Raw genomic sequence first — 21,738 nt, 5'->3', positions numbered from 1 at the left:
TTCACACACAATAGGTTCCAAGATACGCCGACATACTGTATGAGAGCTCAAAAAAATTTTTTTGTTGAACATTTTTATTATTGTTCAAGCTTATTATTAAATGTATTTTAGGTAAGTTTAGAAATTGTTTATTTCACATCTAAAGTAAAATAATTAAGTGCATTTTAAAGACTACATCCTATGCTTTAAAAAACACCTATCAAATTGTAATAAATCTGTTCAAACTTGAGTAATACTGTCTTAAAGTGGTAGTAATTCTGAAAAAATACATTTTACAAAAAGTTTTAAAAATCACATTTTTTGAGACGTCGTATCATTTGAATTAAATTTTGGATATTTTATTTGAATAAAACATCATTTAGTAACATGTTTGAGTGCAAATTTGAGAGTTTTCTAGGTAAAATTGTATTAGTTATACGTTTTTAAATCATTTTTAAACAAATTTCATGTAAGTCTCACTTTCTGCCCACACCGTACTTATGCCCATATATTTTATTTATTTTTATTATAACCGTAAGATAGCTTAATTGTTCTTCTTTCATGTCCAATTTGTAAAATTTCATTTGATCCATTAGTTAAAGAATTATATTAAAATAACTCAACCGTGCACTTCGCCGAATGCTAGTTTACAGTGCGCCAATGTTTGTGAGAAGGGCGACTTTAGCGTTATAAATAAAAATTTATAGAAGATACAGATTTAATTTTAGAAAAATCTTTATATAAGGTTTTTTTTGTAAAATTTTCTCAATGGTTTTTCAATGGTCAAGTCAGTTTTTTCTAGCATTTATATTTTCGGAGTTATTTAAAAAAACAACTAATTTCGCAGTTCATTTGTTTAATAAAAAATGAAGCACCCACTTCTGGAGTAGAATTTTTTGATATGTTGTTTATTAAACATTTCTTAATCGAATTACAAAAAGTTCTATCTTGTTTGATTTTTTCCGAAGTCAAAATTTCTATTGACTCCCCTATAAACAGTATTTTATAATTAGTATACAAAAACTTTTACAAATACTAAATTGCAAGATAGAATGTTGGAATAATCCGTTAAAATTTCGTTCTTGCTATTAAAAAACAAAGCGCGTGGAATTTTACCATCATCGTCAGTTTTTGTTAATAGTTCCAAGCGAATAGATTCATGGTCAAGACTTGATGGCAAATCTAATGTATTAGTTACACTTAAAAATACAATATACTCCTTTGCAAATACGTAACAACTTGAAAAAGATTTAGAAAGTCTAAAGTGAGGCCCATATGCCCTACACTTATGCCCTTCGTTCAAATGTTTGATCATTTGGTTAGCAATCCCTTTTTCACAACAATTCTTTATAGGGCAAACAAATTGTCTACCTAGTTTACAGTTTATTTCATGTGATTGCATACTAGAAAAATAAATCTCACCACAACAATTACGACACTCCCATTGGAAAAAATCCATTATCCCAGATATGTCAGAGGGAATATCTATTCCATCAATTTCATCAGCTTTCACGAAAAACTGATTACAATAGTAACATACATAATTATATTCTTTGTCATGATAGTAGTACTTAACTCGACATGAAGACAATGAAAAAATGCAACACGCTTTGCAATAATAACATGTTAGATTAAATTTTGTTGGGTGTTGAATTTGATTCTGAAGTGGAGCGTTTGTGACTACAGGTTTCCTCACAGCATTACTAATTTCAGGTGCCGTCAAAACTTTGAGATTACGGTCGATTAGTTTAAATTTAATTTGTATCAAATTTGACATATGTGATATATCCACAACAAAAAAATCATCAGTACATAGTCTTGGGTCCAATACAACATCAAATTCTTTGTTTTCACTACTTACAGTAAATTGATGGTATATATTTTTAGCGAGTTCATAGCTCCCAATATAAACCAAATATAATTTTATTGTATTTTCCGACTTAGTATAGCTAATATACAGAAAAAACAAATTATCTTCTTCTTGATAGATATAAACACTAGGCATTTCTAAAAGATCATTTAACTTGAAAACAAACGCGGGACAATCTAATATAGCATCCTTATGGTTGGAATCAAAGTGTCGAAGCAGAAAAAAACTCGCCATTTCTTCACCACAAATTGGACATTCGTGAATTTTTTCCAAGCACACCTAAAAACATAAAACAATTATAATTTTATAATCAATAAACGCTTATGTATTAACACATATATTATCAAAATACGTATAATTCAAATTTTCAGTCAAAGAGAAGAACCAAAAAACTATATAAATATTAAGTATTTATAACCCTTAAACTATAATGGCTTTTAAAATATTAGTATATATTTGGTTAAGGAGAAAGGCGCAAAATGTCGCTGTCAAAAGTTCCAATGTGTTTTCAAAGTACTCATTTTTTTCGAATCCTGAGAAAACGACTCTTAAGTATTTTTGAAAAATTTAAACGCAGAATGAAAGATTACGTTATTGCCGAGGGCCGAAAGTCCCTTAGAATAAATAAAAAGTTTCTTTTGAACGAAATATTTGCAATTAAAAATCACACTAAATTTTCTCTTTTATTTTCACCCCTGTAACTTATTAAAATAAATATTATAGAATGTTTCAGGGACTTTCATCACTCAGTAATAATGTAATCTTTCATTCTGCGTTTAAATTTGTCAAAAATATTTATTACTTTTCTCAGGAAATCCTAAAAAATCGTACATTTTTATACGGTATCTTTTTTTCGTATCTCTTTCATTTTCGAGTTTCATGGAGAAAATGGAAGATTTTTAAAAAAATTTAAAAATACGCTCTCTACTTTGAACTTATTTTTATCAAAAACCATTCATTTTAAAATCGTCCAACTTTTTGAACATAGAAATAACACTATAATAAAAGGTATTGCAGAAGGAAAGAGATGCATTTAAATTCTGGTGGATGAGGGATTTTGAGCATATCTAGCTTATTTTAAATGTAATCGACATTTAATATTGCTTATTTTAAAGGTCTTTTTAAGCACTACAAAAGGTATTAGTAGCATTATACACCTAAAATCGACTGTTTCTCTGTTATTTCAAGTTGACTACACCAATTTGAGCACGCACCAAAATAGCAAACTGTTTTCACCTAACCTACCACATCTCTTTTTTTATCATAACTAGAAGATTTATGAAGAAACGAATCTCTTTCTTTTTTTATAGTCTACAAAAATGATTTATATAGTTTTTTTAGTTAGATGCATGGTTTTTAAGATATTCGCAAAGAACCGTCCGAAAAGGTGTCATTTTTTAATGAAAACGGCCAATTTTCAACCACGAATAACTTAAAAATAATTGAGTTTTCAAAAAAAAGTTATAGAACAGTTTTTGCTTAGACTTAGGTTGTCTAGCGACTTGCGTGGTTATTCGAAACCAAAAAATTTTCCACCCCCTTGAAGGAGTGGAAGATAAAAGACCCCAAGATAAAAGCGCCATAGTATATAGGGTACACTTTTTCTTGAGCTATTCCGCTATTCCCTACTTACTGTGAAAATATCAAGTATTAAATCGATGTCTTAGGATGGAATTCGGAGCCAAATACCCTCACTGACTGCCCTATTAAGAATTTGTAAAGCCAGTGTCAGACGAAGAAAGACATATGCATCAGAAACAGGACCCAATACAGCCACAACACAAAAAATACTGGAAACAGTAGAGATGAGAGTAATGAGAAGAATTACAGGAAATACGCAGAAATATCTAAAGAAGAGTAAAGACATTAGAAGACCATGTAAACAGTGTATAAACGAATGGGCACTAAATAGAAAAAAAGAATATGGAATAACCACATACTTAAGCAGAATATGAGAAACACTTATGGTCAAAATAGCAAGAGATTGATAGAAGCAGTATTGGAAGACCACGCAAAAAATGAAGTGACAACCTTTCATAGAAGTATCAATCCGCCAATGAAAAAGCAGAATTGGTTATAAAGAGGGAGATGAAGATAGATTATTATTTATAGATAGACAGAAACAGATTATTCATAAGACAAACTTACAAATATCTTTGTATAAAAACTAACAGATCACTACAACAAATCTCCAGAAATACTTTGGCAAAAATAAGAAAAACTGAAACATAACTTACAAAAGTTCCAACTAGAAATGAAATCCAAAGCACTATGAACAGTTTAGGAAATTTTATAGGGGTCCAGCTCTTAAGTTAACACTTTCTAGCAGGAGTGGTAAAGTGCAGCCCGCAGGCTGCATGCGGCCTTTAGACATTTTTTTGCGGCCCTCGGAAAAAAGTGAATTATTTTCATTTAAAGATTTTTTTGTTTAATTATCGCTAATATTAATAATTATATAGATTATTTCATTCATAGGAGATTCTGACCAATGGAAAGCTACAGAAATCTGAATTAAATCGATAATTTTTGATAATTGCACGTCGTTAAGTATATTACGTCAGATGCCCTTCGTTGTTACGAAAAAATACATTCAGTGACATTAATGACAATTAATGTTTTAAAAATTATAAAAGTGATGACTTTCAATCGTCAAATATTTATAAAAACTTTGTGTTTAATTGTACTAATATGTACTTACATAAATAAATTACAATAAAATTTTGGTTTTGAACAGTTTTATTCATGAAATAATCGCAACAAATTGCACTCGAACTCTAAAATTAATATACTTAGAATTTTAGAGCTCTTGTGCAATTACTACTGATAATGCAGCTATTAATTAACACTTTCGCAGCGGGTGATTTTTTCGCAAAGTTTCCCGTAATTAACCCGTAACTACCTAGTAAGTGTAACAATTGACGAAGCACCAAATTTAAGAGGAGCAAATATTGTAATGTTGAGAAAACCTAAAGATTACGTTTATGAACAATTTCCAGAACATGATTTATTAGGTACTTTTTCAATGGATAATCCATCAGCAGGTATTGTTCAAAAATGTTTTGCAAGTAGACAACGTCATTTCAATTACAACTAATGTTGTTAATTTTATTCGTTCAAGAGGATTAAATCATCGTGCATTCATAGCATATTTGGAAGAGTTAGAGACAAAACATACTGATGTCTTATAGATACCACAGTCATATTAAGTATAGAAAAGGTTCTTAAAAGGTGCTGTGAGTTAAGGGAGGAAATTGCTATATTTTTAGATATGAAAAAATGCGACACATTTGCTAAATTTATAAGTTTTGAACGCAAAATGAAACTTTTTAAATGAAACTCAAACTATTCAAAACTATTCATTGATCATATAAAAAAGAAAGAATTAGTTCAATAATTTCCCTAATTAAAATCATTAAATAATGTACCAGAAAATAAGTTTAAAATTTATAAAGAAAAGCTTTGTAATTTGTTGACAGAATTTGAAAATCGTTTCAAAGATTTTGAAGATATATAATTTTCCTTATCACTTCTAAGAAATCATTTTTTAGTTCAAATTGATTCCGTACCAGTCTACATTGAACTAGAAATTATAGATTAATTTGTATATTTTTGCAATGCAAGCCATTAAGCCAAATTTCGGACCAATGCTGCACGACACGGGTACCGCCACGGCGCGGCACCCGTTTCGTGTTATTTTGTTGTGAATCGGTACTAGCAGTCGGATTTGTTTTAGTTCATTCAGATAAAGTCATTTTTATACGCTCTCTGATGATAGCTTAGGAGCTTGAAACCGGGTATAGTCCAACCATTTTTAATTGAAGGCGACTTATCTACAAATTGAGCTGAGAACTATCGGCAACAATGTTAAATTTTAAAACTAAATTTATACCGGGGGCATTTTTATTGGGTATGCCTTGCCAATGTGCATAAGGGAAAAAGGAAGATGATTTCATAAAATTTGCCTCGGTAACAATATACCTCCGGTCTATGGGTCATATTTACGAGCGACTAAGTTGAACAAATTCCTTGAACACTGTGAATCATTGGTAACCTATCAATACTTCGCTGGTCTATATATTTACGTCCAAGTAAGGGTGAAAATCCAAGAAATATTTTACCCGTCAACAGGTGTCCTTATCTGCATAGACGTAGACGTGGGGTGTTTTTTTCTTGTGACATGGGATCAAGCCACAATTTAAGTTTTAAATTAAACGTATTTGACGTTTCAATTTCCAACTTGGAAATCACTATCAAAATACAAAACTTTAATAATTTAATCAAATTTTGTTTTTGATGCTTGGTAAAAAATTCTTCTCTAATAATTTAATTTTATTTCACTCATTAATATTGACAATTCAGACATAATATATTATATGTACATTTTAAAGTAGACTTATTTAGTAAATCTTAATCTTCGATTCATTGTCTTCACTCTTGTTTGTATTCTCGTTTTTTCTTTCGTTTACTTGATTAAAAAAAAACTCCACCATGTTTTTATTTTTAATAGGCGTGTAAATTGGAAATATTTTCTGATCTTTTTAAAACTTTGGAGCAAAAATTGCAGCAAGTTTGTTCTTACTTCATTAAAATGAAACCAAACATTGCTTTTTGTTGGTGCCATTTGCCATTATTCTTTCACGTTTTAATATCTGCAAAATAATATTCACGCGGTTCCCAAAGATCAAGGATAGTAAATGAAACTCAATACTTATTATAAACACTCATCATACTGTAATAGATAATACATAAATACTTTATAGATAGGTACTCTCTATTAATAAAATTTTACTTTATTTACTATTTTACTTCGAAAATAAGCCACACTTAAGTTGAAAATTCAATTTATTTGACGTTTTGACTTCCACTTCGGAAATCGTTATCAAAATACAAAATATTAATAGGTACCTATCACTTTCAGAAGTGGAAGTCGAAACGTCAAATGAATTGTTTTTTCAACTTATATTGTGGCTTATTTTCCAAGTAAAATAGTGTATAATCATTAATATACATAACTAATATTGGATACAGTATGGTGCAAATGATTGGAATAAATTCGTTCTTTCGTAAACCAGCGACATTCAGGATAAATCCTGAGACAGGCCGACTTTTATTTTTGAATTATGATTTATATCATACTAATGACGTCATCCATTTGAGCGTGATGACGTAATCGGTGAATTTTTTAAATGAGAATGGGAGTCGTGTACTAGCTCATTTGAAGGGTTATTCAATTATCTATTCAGTAATATAAACATTGATATAATTACTCATACAGTGTGTCTAAGAAAAATTATTTTTAATAAATTAATCGACGCAAAAAGAAGAATGTTTGTAATTTATTTAATTCAAAAAACATTCTAATGCTTTCAGAAAATAGAAAAAATGTTGTTGATTTCACAAATAAACATTGTTTTTCGCTTAAATTAAATAATGTTTAAACTGTCAAGGGGCAGATGGGTGGCAGCTCGAACATTAAAATTAAGCGAAAAGCAATGTTTATTTATCAAAAACCATTTTTTTCTGTCTTCTGACAGCAATAGAATGTATTTTAAAATTAATTAAATTTCATACATTCTTCTTTTTTGAGCCAATTTAATTAAAAAAAAATAATTCTTGAGCACCCTGTATAAATAATTATGTTAATGTTTAAATTGCTGAATAGAGAATTGAATAACCGTTCAAGTAACTATCACACGACCCCTATTGTCATTTAAAAAAATGATCGATCATGTCATCACGCCCAAATGGATGACGTCACTAGTACGATATGTCTCAAAAATCATAATTTAAAAGTAAAAATCGACCTGTTTCAGGACTTTTCCTTAAAGTCGGTGGCTTACGAAATAACGAATTTATTTCAAACATGCATCATACTGTACGTAATTGCATAAGATGCCACAAAGAAATAGATTCAGAAGAATATTTACTTTATTTTGTTAGAAAACTAGAAAATACCTGTCAAAACATACATGATAATTTAATAATTACATAGATCTTAGATTTAACTTTTACGTAATTACTTACCTACCTGTTTATATAAATAATAAATAATTAAAATATTATTTTGGTACGCCACTGCAAAGCTGACAAGAGAACTATTGGTGACTCGTTTTAAGTGCGATGTTGCCAATGAAACACCTTCAATTAAAAATAGTTGAAGTATAGGGTGTTTATGACACTCTCTGATTGAATTGAAATATAAGACGTTTCTAGTTTTCGTTTTACAATAAAACTATTATTTTTGAAAGTACATAACTTCAAGACTACCGTCTAAAAATTTCAGTTTGACCGGAGTAAAATTACCGGAAATACTGCATTCTTGATATCCCCACCTTCGACTCGCTTTGCAGCAGCTTGAGCGTAGTAAAAGACGTTCAACAGCTGTTCACTTTCTCCTTTGCAGATTACTCCGCGATTCAAAAACATTTTCCGGTGTGCATCACTTTACGATTTCATAGACAAAAAAGTTCCAGTTTTTCTCAAAACTGCTTTCCACACTAAAACCAATTCAACTAAAAATCTAACTGAAAAGGTAAAAGCTACTTGACAGATCCACCTGAAATTTATCATTTATTTTCTTTAGACATTTCGTGAGGTAAAGCTGTCGAGATATTTTTTGTTTTATGCTTATTTTTTGTTTAGCAATACTAAATATGTTGATTTGCATACTTTTTTACAAAAAAATGTTATTTTGGCTTCTGAGTGATCAAAAACTCAAAAATCGTCATAAAAAAAACAGCAATAATAATTTTCTGTGAATAAAATTCATACAGAAATGCTTAAAATGTTGATTTCAAACCATAGCCTCCTCTAAACAAAATTAATAAAAAGTTGAAAATTCGAACATGTAAAGATAAAAAATATTGCGGCCCTTGGCAATAGACCAAAAACATTTTGTGGCCCTTACTAAAAAAAGTTTGCCAACCCCTGCTTTATAGAATGTATAATATTCTGATTGTTAAACAAAGTATGATAAAAAGAAAGGAAATTATATTAGGTAGGTACACCTGGTTCCAAAAAAAACTGATACGACTCTTGAAGCGTATTTTGTAGAAAATTGAGCAGTGTATTTTGAAGGATAAATACTAAATATTTACATACTGTCAATGTCACTGCCAAATCTTAAAATTTGTCAGATAGCTTATTCTGTTCCACGGTTATTAGACTTTATTATAAATCTTTATTATTAGGAATACTTTCTCCGCAGCTGAGGGTATCTTATCAACTGTATTGTTTTTAAACAATAGATGATAAAATAAAAATATTGACAGTTCAAAAATGTGAACATTATTGCATTGTGTGTGGCCTAAGTTTGGGCTGAAAACTGAAATGTATTACATTTTTACAAAATTTTGGAATATGTTTAATTATGTAGACCAATTTTAACAGTTGTTTTCAATACTCTACAAATAGTTTCTAATGTCTTTTGATGTCAAATAATTAGGGAACCTGGAATTCAACAGTTTAGAATTTTACATTGAGTTAATGCAAAATTGTGACGCATGTCAAAATTCTCAATGTATTTTAATTGTAGGTATTCATTTTTTCGAATCCTGAGAAAACTAATAAATATTTATGAAAAATTTAAGCTCCGAATGAAAGACTATATTATTACCGAGGGCTGAAAGTCCCTGAAAACTTCTATAATATTTATTTTAATAAGTTACAGGGCTGAAAATAAAAGAGAAGTGTGATATTTAATTTCAAATATTTCATTCAATAGAAACTGATTGTTTATTCTAAGGGGCTTTCCGCCCTCGGTAATAATGTAATCTTTCATCCTGCGTTTAAATTTTTCTAAAATACTTATTAGTTTTTTCATGATTCGAAAAAAATCATATTACGATTCAAATGACAGTACTCTCGTAACGTAATCCACGTTTGTTGTGTATTTGTTGTATAATTTGTTGTATAATCCACGTTTACAATAATTATGTGATCTATTTGATGTAAAAACTATCATTTATAATATACTCTTTATAAAATACAGGAATTCAAAATAATATAAACATTTAGACCTTAATAATTAGTACAATTTATGAATTAACATAATATGTAATCAGTTGCTTATTGTTTGTTTATTTTATTATTTGTCTGTCATAATAAATATAATGTCAGATCAATCAAATACACTGCTCAACATGATCAAATCTTACTAAGAGTCGTATCAGTTTTTTTAGGAACCGGCTGTACATACTTTTTAATGTACCATACATGTCCAATAAATTTAGATTGTCAAATAATATTACATGCTATTTGACACAAGTAACTATTTCAAGTCCAAAATGCTACTCAGATTCCTATCCTAAAACCAAATCTTCTTGATTTTTGTCATATATTTCCAATAATTCAAAAGAGACTTATAAGATAAGAGACTACATTGCAAAGAGGATACCATACTACAAGACAATTGTACCCTACGTTTCCTCAATGGTCAAAGTTCAACCCAATGTTTAACCACAGAAGTCACTTTTCAAGAATCTATATTGAACAAATATCTAATAAGGAAGTATTGACAATGCGATTCATATCTGAATGAGTCCAATCAAAGTGCAAGAGAGAACAAATTTTCAAAGTACCTATCTAGTTGTTTCTGCACAAATTTAGCTGTTGAAAACCAGAATGGTCCAAGTCAAGAGTTTTATTTTACTTTCTTGTATATTTTTATTTTTATATAATATTATTATATAATATTGAGATATGTATAGGTATTGCAGTAGCTTCGTCTGTGAATGGGTGGATGCACTAATATTTTTCATATTTTTTAGGAAAATAGAACACGGTCAAACAGAATAAAATTCTTGACTTAGACCACGCTGGTTTTCAACAGCTCAATTGTACACAACTCCATTGGCGACATCCTCAACCATAAGATTTATTCTTATCCTGATGATGCTGTGTTATTAAACAAAAAAGGCGGAAACCAGCATCCTGAAGATAAATCAATTATCTTTCGGTCTCAGTGATGGAACAGTCAGGACACTGAACTCTTTGGAATCAGCACATTCCAGTACACCAGAAACTACTCAATATCATTATATCGATGCCTCAGAAGCCAATCAGTGTAAGTCAATAAGTGTTTAAAATGAGACACTAAGATGTTTCTGACAATAGTTGCAGAAATATAATATGCCAGTCAATGGGAGCAAGAATAGGATATTACCTCCGACTTCTATCCTACTGCATGGCTTTTAATGAAGTTTTGGGAACAGCCTCTACTTATCTCCTAATTCAAAGTCCACCCTATTAGACCAGTAAGGATCTGTTTTTAGGTGGATGTGAGAGGTGGCATTCAGATTTTTGCGGATAAAGTTAGGTGATAACTTCGTTAATAATAATTGAATTATGCTCCTTCTCAAATATGCCCGGAACATTAATAAAAAAAAATAAAATATTTAAAAATTTCAAAAAAATTCGTTTTTTTCTACTTTTTTGCTTATAACTTAAAAACTATTCATTTTAGAACAAAGTCGTATAGGAATAAAACAAATGTAATTAAATTTTCTATCAGATGCTATTGGTTAAAAATGTCATAATTTATCACCCTTGCTTCAAAATATCAATAAATATAAAATAAGGGAGCAAAACAAGCCTGTCCTTATTCAATGATTTTCCATCACTTAGGTTACACTTGGAACCTTCCTAATTCGCTTAGAAAATTTTGGTAATGTGCTAAAAGCGTACACCAGATTTCATTAAAATTGACTTACTAGATTTTGCATAATAATTTTGCAATCTAAACTTTTTTTAAAAAATTAAAATTTTTCAAAATCTTGCACAACAAAAACTACAACATACAAAGATTTGTCAATTTTTTTACATACTCCACCTATCTAATTCACTTTACAGAATTAAAATCGGATTATTTAAGCAGCCTCAGCAATGTTTTAAAGTTATAAACAATTTTTTGGCTTATAAACAAATTAGTGCTGTGGCCAGGAGGGGGTGCTACGGGCTCCTTTATTTAGATGGACTTACCCAAGTTTTTTTATTTATTTTGACCCGTAGAACACGAATTTTTTGGGTAACAGTTGATCCGGATGTCGATAAGATTGTTATAAACAAAGGACTTGAGGAATTACATAACATCGATTTTTCGCAAAATAAAACATTTTTTTGTATTTCTTGGGTAATTCTAAGCAAAAAATGTTCTTACAAGTTTTTTCGTAGGATGCATAGTTTTTGAGATAAACGCGGTGGAACTTTCAACAAATCGAGAAATTGCAATTTTTGAACGCCAATAACGTTTGATTAAAAAATAAAATATTAATTCTGCTGACAGCTTTTGAAAGTTTAAGGGCCGGTTGTTCGAACGCTAATCAACAATGATCATTATCAAATAATTAATTACTGTCAATGTCAACTTTGTTTGAGTTGTTAAAAAGTCTGTGGAGTCTATAATCAATTAATATAACAATAATTATTAACATAATTAATAATAAATCTCATAATTGTAATTAATTATGTTTTCAGCAACCCAAACAAAGTTGACATTGACAGTTTTGGTGACAGTAATTAAATATTTGATAATGATCATTGTTGATTAGCGTTCGAACAACCGGCCCTAAGTCAAATTATACCGGTTTTAATTATTTGCATTGCTAAAAATTAATTTTTTTATTATTAAACAAAGCTATTTGTTTATAAGCCAAAAAATTGTTTATAAATTTAAAACATTGCTGAGGCCCCTTAAATAATCCGATTTTAATTCTGTAAAGTGTAATAGATAAGTAGAGCACCGCTTTATATGTAAAAGAATTAGCCAATTTCTAAATGGTATACTTATTGACGTCTCTTAAGCTGGCAGAGCAAGGTCAGCAGAATCGAAAAATTTTTTGTGCAAAATTTAAGGCTAATTAAAGGCTAATTAAATGCCCTAATTAAAAATTTAGGGCTCAATTAGTTTGCCGTAAAATGAATGTTCTGCTAGCTTAAGTTTAAGTCAGCAGAACAATGCGAAAAACAGTGCTAAAACTATTTAATTCGCAATTCTATTGAGCCCTGAATTAAAGGCTATTTAAAGGCTCTAAGAAAAACCAAAAATGAAATTGATTGAATAAACGATTTTCCGAAAAATTAACCATATCTATGATCAGAAGTTCGAACCAGCAGAGCAATGCAGAAAAAGTAATAAAAACTATTTGAATTGAATTCAATCCAACGTCATATTTAAAGGCTATTTAAAGGCTCTAAGAATAACCGAAAATGAAATTGATTGGAAAAACGATTTTCCGAAAAATTTACCATTTCTATAATCAGAAGCTCGAATGAGCAGAGCAATACAGAAAAAGTTATAAAAACTATTTAAATCGAAATTTATTCAACGTCATATTTAAAGGCTATTTAAAGGCTCTAAGAAAAACCTATAATGAAATTGATTGGAAAAACGATTTTCCGAAAACTTAACCATTTCTCTAATCAGAAGCTCGAACCAGCAGAGCAATGCAAAAAAAGTAATAAAAACTATTTTAAACGAAATTTATCCAACGTCATATTTGAAGGCTCTTTAAAGGCTCTAAGGAAAACCGAAAATGAAATTGATTGGAAAAACGATTATCCGAAAAATTTAACATTTCTATTATCAGAAGCTCGAACGAGCAGAGCAATACAGAAAAAGTTATAAAAACTATTTTAAACGAAATTTATCCAACGTGATATTTAAAGGCTCTAAGGAAAACCGAAAATGAAATTGATTGGAAAAACGATTATCCGAAAAATTTAACATTTCTATTATCAGAAGCTCGAACGAGCAGAGCAATACAGAAAAAGTTATAAAAACTATTTTAAACGAAATTTATCCAACGTGATATTTAAAGGCTCTTTAATGTACAAAAAGAATTGTTTTACAGTCCTCGTTTAATAGGTAGTAACTTTAATAACATTAAATTCGATTAAAATAGTTTTGATTACTTTTTCTGCATTGCTCTGCTGGTTCGAACTTCTGATTATAGATATGGTTAATTTTTCGGAAAATCGTTTTTTCAATCAATTTCATTTTTGGTTTTTCTTAAAGCCTTTAAATAGCCTTCAAATATGACGTTGGATAAATTTCGATTAAAATAGTTTTTATAACTTTTTCTGCATTGCTCTGCTCGTTCGAGCTTCTGATTATAGAAATGGTTAAGTTTTCGGAAAATCGTTTTTCCAATCAATTTCATTTTCGGTTTTCCTTAGAGCCTTTAAAGAGCCTTCAAATATGACGTTGGATAAATTTCGTTTAAAATAGTTTTTATTACTTTTTTTTGCATTGCTCTGCTGGTTCGAGCTTCTGATTAGAGAAATGGTTAAGTTTTCGGAAAATCGTTTTTCCAATCAATTTCATTATAGGTTTTTCTTAGAGCCTTTAAATAGCCTTTAAATATGACGTTGAATAAATTTCGATTTAAATAGTTTTTATAACTTTTTCTGTATTGCTCTGCTCGTTCGAGCTTCTGATTATAGAAATGGTAAATTTTTCGGAAAATCGTTTTTCCAATCAATTTCATTTTCGGTTTTTCTTAGAGCCTTTAAATAGCCTTTAAATATGACGTTGGATTAAATTCGATTAAAATAGTTTTTATTACTTTTTCTGCATTGCTCTGCTGGTTCGAACTTCTGATTATAGATATGGTTAATTTTTCGGAAAATCGTTTATTCAATCAATTTCATTTTTGGTTTTTCTTAGAGCCTTTAAATAGCCTTTAATTCAGGGCTCAATAGAATTGCGAATTAAATAGTTTTAGCACTGTTTTTCGCACTGTTCTGCTGACTTAAACTTAAGCTAGCAGAACATTCATTTTACGGCAAACTAATTGAGCCCTAAATTTTTAATTAGGGCATTTAATTAGCCTTTAATTGGCCTTAAATTTTGCACAAAAAATTTTTCGATTCTGCTGACCTTGCTCTGCCAGCTTAAGAGACGTTACTTATTGTTCAGACAGATTTTAAAAAATTTGAACTTTTTTAAAAACATTTAGATTGCAAATTTATTATGCAAAATTTATTAGGTCGATTTTAATGAAATTTGGTACACGATTTAAGTATGTTACAAAGAATTTCGTAAGCGAATTACTAAGGTTCTAAGTGCCACCAAAGTGGTTAAAAAATATTGAATAATAACAGACTTATTTTGCCCCTTTCTTTTGTATATTTTGCTATATTGCAGAAAAGGTAATACCTTAACACATTTTTTACCAGTCGTATATCATACAAAATTCAATTATCTTTATTTTATTTCTCTACGACTTTGTTCCAAAACGAATCGTTTTAAAGTTATAAGCAAAGAAAGCAGAAAAAAATCGACGTTTTTCGAAATTTTTAAATATTTTAATTTTTTTATTAATGTTCCGGGCATATTTGAGAAGGAGCATAAGTCAATTATTATTACTGAAGGTGTCACCGAACTTTATCTGCAAAAATCCGAATGCCACCTCTCACATCCAAAAATAGACTTTTTTTGCAGATCCTTACTGGTCTATACGTCGATGTGCGCTATTATCTTGGGTGTGGTTCCCACCCCTTCTCGGGGATGGAAAATTTTTTGGTTAAACTAACCACGGAATTGGCTAGAGAACCTAATTCTAAGCAAAAACTGCTCTATAATTTATTTGTAAACTCAATACTTTTTGAGTTATTCGTGGTTGAAAATTGGTCATTTTCATTGAAACATAACACCTTTTCGAACGGTTTTTGGCGAATACTTTAAAAACTATGCATCTAACTAAAAAAAACTGTGTATAATATTTTTGTAGACTATAAAAAAAGAGACTCGTTGTTCCTTCACAAATCTTCTAGTTATAATAAAAAAAGAGATATGGTAGGTGAAAAGAGTATGTTTTTTTGGGGTATGCTCAAATTGATGTATTCAACTTGAAATAATAGAGAAACAGTCGATTTTAGGTGTATAATGCTACCAATTCCTTTTGTATTGCTTGAAAAGACCTTTAAAATGAGCAATCTTAAAGGTCGATTACAGTCAAACTAACCGAGATATGCTGCAAAAAAATTGATGACTGATGTATTTTAAGAAAAAATCAGAAGTATGTAACCCCCATCCACCAGAATTTAAATGCATCGTTTTCCTTCTACGTTACCTTTTATTCTAGTGTTATTTCTATGTTCAAAAAGTTGAACGGGTTCAAAATGAATGGTTTTTGAAAAAAAAAAAAGATTAAATTATAGAGCGCATTTTTAAATTTTCTTAAAAACCTTCCTTTTTCTCCATGTAACTCGAAAATTATAAGAGATACAGTAATGAAAAATAAAAACAGATTGTTTATCCAAAAAAACCCTACATTTTTGTGTGGTATCTTTATTTCGTATCTCTTATCATTTTCGAGTTACATGGAGAAAAAGGAAGATTTTTAAGAAAATTTAAAAATGCGCTCTATTATTTGATATTATTTTTTTCAAAAACCATTCATTTTAAACTTGTCCAACTTTTTAAACAAAGTAATATCACTATAATAAAAATTATTATAAAAGGAAAATGATGCATTTAAATTCTGATGGATGAGGGGTTAAATATACTTCTCAGTTCTTCTTAAAATCCATTAGTCATCAATTCTTTTTGCATCAGATCTCGCTTAGTTTGAATATAATCAACATTTAACAATCCTCATTTTAAAGATCTTTTCAAGCACTACAAAAGGAATTGGTAGTATTATACACCTAAAATCGACCGTTTCTCTACTATTTCAAGTTGAAAACACCAATTTGAGCATGCACCAAACAACATATTCTTTTCACCTACCATATCTCTTTTTTTTATTATAACTAGAAGATTTATGAAGGAACCAGTCTCTATGTTTTTTATAAGCTACAAAAATGTTATATACAGTTTTTTTAGTTAGATGCATAGTTTTTAAGGTATTCGCAAAAAACCGTTTGAAAAGGTGTTATGTTTCAATGAAAATGGCCAATTTTCAACCACGAATAACTCAAAAAGTATTGAGTTCTCTAGCCACTTTTGTGGCTATTTTAACCAAAAAAATTTCCACCCCCAAAAAGGGGTGGGAGCCACCCCTAGATAAAAGCGCACATCGGCATAGGGTAGACTTTGTTTCTTGAGCTATTCCCTACTTACTGTGAAAATATCAAGTAAATCGATGTACTAGGATGGAATTTGGAGCCAAATACCCTCATTAACTGCCCTATGTAGTTATTAAAAACAAATAAACTGTCTTTATTTATCATAATATGAATATGGGTAACATATTTATAAATACAAACAAGGAAATATCAATATTATTATATATAATAAGTGTTATATCCAATGAACAGTCAACACGGATGGAATAGGCACGAAGAAAATTAATGTGGCCACGATACAAGAGAGACAGAGAATGGACAGGAAAATTTGACAGGCCGTTTAATTTGAGTTGCCTATATCAACTTAAATCGGGGAAATGGACCTCATATTTTCTTAACTTTATTAACTTAACTTAATTTTTAAATACTGCCTATCAGCCCTAGTTAAATAATATAAATACCATTCTGTCTCTCTCTAGGACCTCTCTCTTGTATGTTGGTAGCAATCTCGCTTCACAATAGGGCTTTTCATCTATTGTCATTTGTTTCGAGCTTCTGTCATGTGTCACATAATATTAATATATCGACGTCATACGTCTTTGGTTAGTATTATGGAGACCTGTAAGAAGGAGTGGAAACGCAATGCATCGTTTGTGGGCCAACTTTTCAACCTCTAATTCAACTTTCAGCAATCGCCGTTAGAGACGCAAGTGTTCTACAAATACATTAGCTCTTATGGACTTATTTAATATTTAACTCATTTTATTTTTGTTTTTAGCGTAATTAGACATTAATTTATTGGTGGATTGTAGCTGAATATGTTTTATGCCAAAAATAAATTATTTTAACCTTATAACATATCGACGTGTGGTAAAAAGTGTATTCTTTTTATACCATTGTAGATGGAGATGTGACATCAAATTTAAATTTGTCATTACTTTAATATGTAGGCAGGCTTATTTAGAAGCGGAAATATTTTGTCACATTATCTAACTGCCACATTTATATACCAATGGTATTTCAACTGCAAATTAATTTTTTAATATCTTTGTACTGGTATCAAAAAGTTTGTTAGTTGAAAAAATTGACTTAACTGTACGTTTTTTTTTTTCTCCGATTCTGGCTTTGGTTTAGAACTAGAACCTTTAGCCACGTAATTGTATAACTTATCACTAAGTCAGGGGAGTAATGTGTAGTGTGTGTGTTGAGTAAGTGTCTTGTTACTTTGCAAAGTCGACGTCATTGTCTTTGCAAAGAGACGCTAATTGTTTCCAAACGTCTGCGGTCCCTCCGGTGAGTACCGATCCCACAAGGACAGAAACTATTTTTCATTTATTATTTTATAATAAAACTGTACGTAATTGTTTTTAAAAAGTTATTTAAATAATTTGAAGTTTATTGATCAATTTTTTTTTAATTATTCTTTTTATCAAAATTTAAACTGCTTTTTCTTTTGAATACTTCATTTATCTATATTCTGAAAGCTTACCTATCAGATGTTTAAATTTAGTTAATAAAAATATAAATATGTCTATAAACTACGCAGACGATAGTCTGACTTTTATAAAATTAATGTTAATTTTTGTGAAATATTTTGTCTCAAAAAATGCATTGTTTCGACAGAAAAACTTTCAAGATCCTCCTACTATTATCACTATAATTTTCAGGTTAAAATAAAAACCAATAATAGGCACAAATTTTATTTACACCGAAGGAAATAACATACAAACGAATAGGTATAATCCATGAACAATATAAATAACATAAAGACAAATCTTTATAAAAAGTCTTTATTAACTTCATTAAGTTCCCTTTTGAATTTTTTATCGGAACGATAACTCGATATAAATCCCGGTACGAAGCAAGTTCTTTTAGTGTAAGCTTTCTTGGCACTCATATTTAAATAATATTAACCACCAAAACCAATAATCTTATATTAACTACGAATAATTAATTATTTTCGAAATTTTCACATTCACTCCAATGCAAAAGTAGCATCTATCTCTACGCCACCGCCGCCCTAGCGAGAAACCAAGCAAACAGGCAAAATCGTGTACAAAAATTTCAAGGTCGTCCTATCTCGATTCCTCTCCTCTGTGTAGGTCTCCATAGTTAGTATCATTGGCATATACCAATAACGTATGACGTAGATATATTAATATTATGTGACACATGACAGAAGCTCGAAACAAATGACTGTGAATGAAAAGCCCTATTTGAATGGGACGGGGCCATTCCATCCATGTTGACAGTTCATTGGTTATATCTCGTAAGTCATAAGTCCCAGATGTAAACAATAAATCTGAAACCTCTCCTGGAACCACTTTCTGGTAACATGCTTAATCTCTGCCTATTAAAATTTATAAAACAAGGAGATGACGAATAAAGGAGATGAAAGGGACTCTACAATATATAGTCACATTCTGTCTTTTCGTCAAAGGAAAATTCCAACGAAGGTTCCATGTACTCAAATATGAGTAAAATGAAAAATTAAGGACAGCTTATGTTTCCTTTGGGTCCAGAGATGACATAAATATCATCCCCAGAGCAGACTGCTTAAATAGACAGTTTGGTTTTTTTTCGATTTAAAAGTGTTCACGTAGCCCCACTCACGAGGTCTGAGGAGACCGAAACATATGTATGAAGATGATGGATAATCTCTGGACCGAAATGACAAAAAGATGACTTTCATTTTTCATATTTCTGTTATTATTTAGAATTTTGAAAATAAATTGATTTTTAAAAACTACTTTTAGAAACTCAAATCTTTAATTCTTTTTTGTTTAGGATTTGATTTGCCCATAAAATATAATAAATATTAACTACAAAAACCTTATCCTATCTGTGGTCTGCAGCCAACATATAAAAATAAACTACAAGTAACTACAAAAAAAATATAGGTCTTTAAATTTTAAAAGAAGCAGACTTGGATGACAAAGACTCAGAATAATTTAAGAGATCACATAAAAAGAAACAGATCACATAAAAATTATATGTGGAGTTAGGCAGGGATGTATCCTATCGCCGTTGATATTTAATATGCACCCAGAGAGAATTATTAACAAGGCTTTATACGGAGTAGACGAAGGCACCCTTCTAAATGGAGAAAGAGTAAACAATATTAGATATGCCGATGACACCATGGTCATAGCAGATAGTTTAGAGGGACTTCAGAGGCTAATGGACAGAATCAATGAGTACAGTCAACAGTACGGACTAAACATTAATTCCTAAAAAACCAAACAAATGATTATCAGCAAGGAGAATATAAATGGGGCTCATCTATACACTAATGGAACGCAGATACAGTGAGTAAAACAGTATTGCTACCTGGGAACTATTATAAATGAGCAGTGGAGCAACATACAGAAAATAAAGTGCCACATAGGAAAGGCAAGAACGTTTTTTAACAAAATGAGCGCCATCTTCAAAAGCCATGATATATTATCCCTAGATACAAAAATGAGACATTTGAGATGTTATGTTTTCTCTATATGGAGCAGAGGTATGGACGCTTACAGAGGTCATTATTAAAAAACTTTAAGCGTTTGAGATGTGGCTCTGTACAAGACTGCTGAGAATATCCTGGACAGCAAGGATCACGAACAAGGAAGTTCTAGAAAGAATGAAGAAGGAATCGAAGATTGTGTTTACCATCAAACACGTAAAACTGCAGTATTTGGGACACGTTATGAGAAATCAGCAGCGTTACTCCCTGCTGCAGTCCATATTGCAACATAAAGTAAAAGGTAAGCGAGATCCGGTAGTAGGAGAATATCATGGCTGTGAAATTTGAGAACACGGTTTAAGAAAACTTCAACAGAACTGTTTCAAGCAGCCGTCAGCAAGATTATGATTGCCAATATGATTCCAACATCCTAAAGGGATAGAAACCAGAAGAAGAAGCCTTTAAATTTACTTTAGGAACTTTAAATGTATGTACCTATTACAAACAGTATTCAAAATAAATCTTACCTGTTCATGATCCTTAACTTGAGAGTATGTTAACAATTCTCGACAACCATCAAATCTGTTGACACATTTAAATAAAATGTTTTCAGCAATTTTTCCATACTGTGATTCTACTGCTTCGAAATCATGGATAGATTGTTCCTGTTCCTTTTTATCAACACATCTTCCACATTGTATAAGCCTGTTGGGATAAACTTTTGTGGGTTTCACAGATAAGTATTTATGACAAAAACTGCAAAGTAAAGTCTCTAGGATATTATCTGGAAGTATAAACGCCATAATAATATCCTACAATAACGAAATATAAATTGATCACACAAAACAATTCGAAAATTTGTATTGTAACTAAAAAGCCAAGCCAAAACTATTGTCTAAATTCTAAATTGTCGACAGGATGAGTGATGGAGAAGAGAAGAGGGAACAGACAGAGACAAGGTGACGAGGACGAGACGAGCTAGACAGAGACGAGAGTTGTTTATGTTTGGTTTGGTTTGGGTGCACGTGCTAGTGGCAAACAGTGTTGCCAAGTGACATGAACCATTGTCCGGCAGGAAGAACATTATGGGACTTTCTTGCAAAAATGTTTTTTATAACAGTAGGTTCAAATGTAAATAATTTTCACTAAGCAATACATACTAAATTAACAAAAATATATAATTTTTATTAAATAGGAAACATAAATAAACGTCAAAAATATTATCTGAATACAAAATTCCTTCAAAAATCTTCAAAAATAGAATAGTCCGTTCGACTTTAACGGTAAAATATTGCAAAACCTCTAAATTTTAAAGAACCGCTTGGATTGACATGAAATTTGGCATACACATAGCTAACAATAGTCAAAGAAAAAAAGTGATATTGTGCCGATATGTGCTTTTGCCCTGGGGGTGATTTTCACCTCCTCTTGG

The 21,738-nt window shown here is 30.4% G+C and overlaps 1 protein-coding gene across 1 annotated transcript; it reads right to left on the bottom strand.

Moving 5' to 3' along the window:
* Window positions 1-818: 818 nt before the first annotated feature.
* Window positions 819-21,291, bottom strand: LOC114332058 (uncharacterized). Its single transcript, XM_050660935.1, has 2 exons — window positions 20,834-21,291; window positions 819-2,128 (listed from the first exon to the last, which is right to left on the bottom strand). The coding sequence occupies exons 1-2, from the start codon at window positions 21,107-21,109 to the stop codon at window positions 989-991; spliced, it is 1,416 nt and encodes a 471-aa protein (XP_050516892.1). The 5' UTR covers window positions 21,110-21,291; the 3' UTR covers window positions 819-988.
* Window positions 21,292-21,738: the final 447 nt, after the last annotated feature.

Source organism: Diabrotica virgifera, chromosome 9, assembly GCF_917563875.1.
Source record: "Diabrotica virgifera virgifera chromosome 9, PGI_DIABVI_V3a".
Taxonomy (NCBI): domain Eukaryota; kingdom Metazoa; phylum Arthropoda; class Insecta; order Coleoptera; family Chrysomelidae; genus Diabrotica; species Diabrotica virgifera.
Note: the sequence above shows the minus strand (reverse complement) of the source record. Positions and strands in the feature narration are given on the sequence as shown.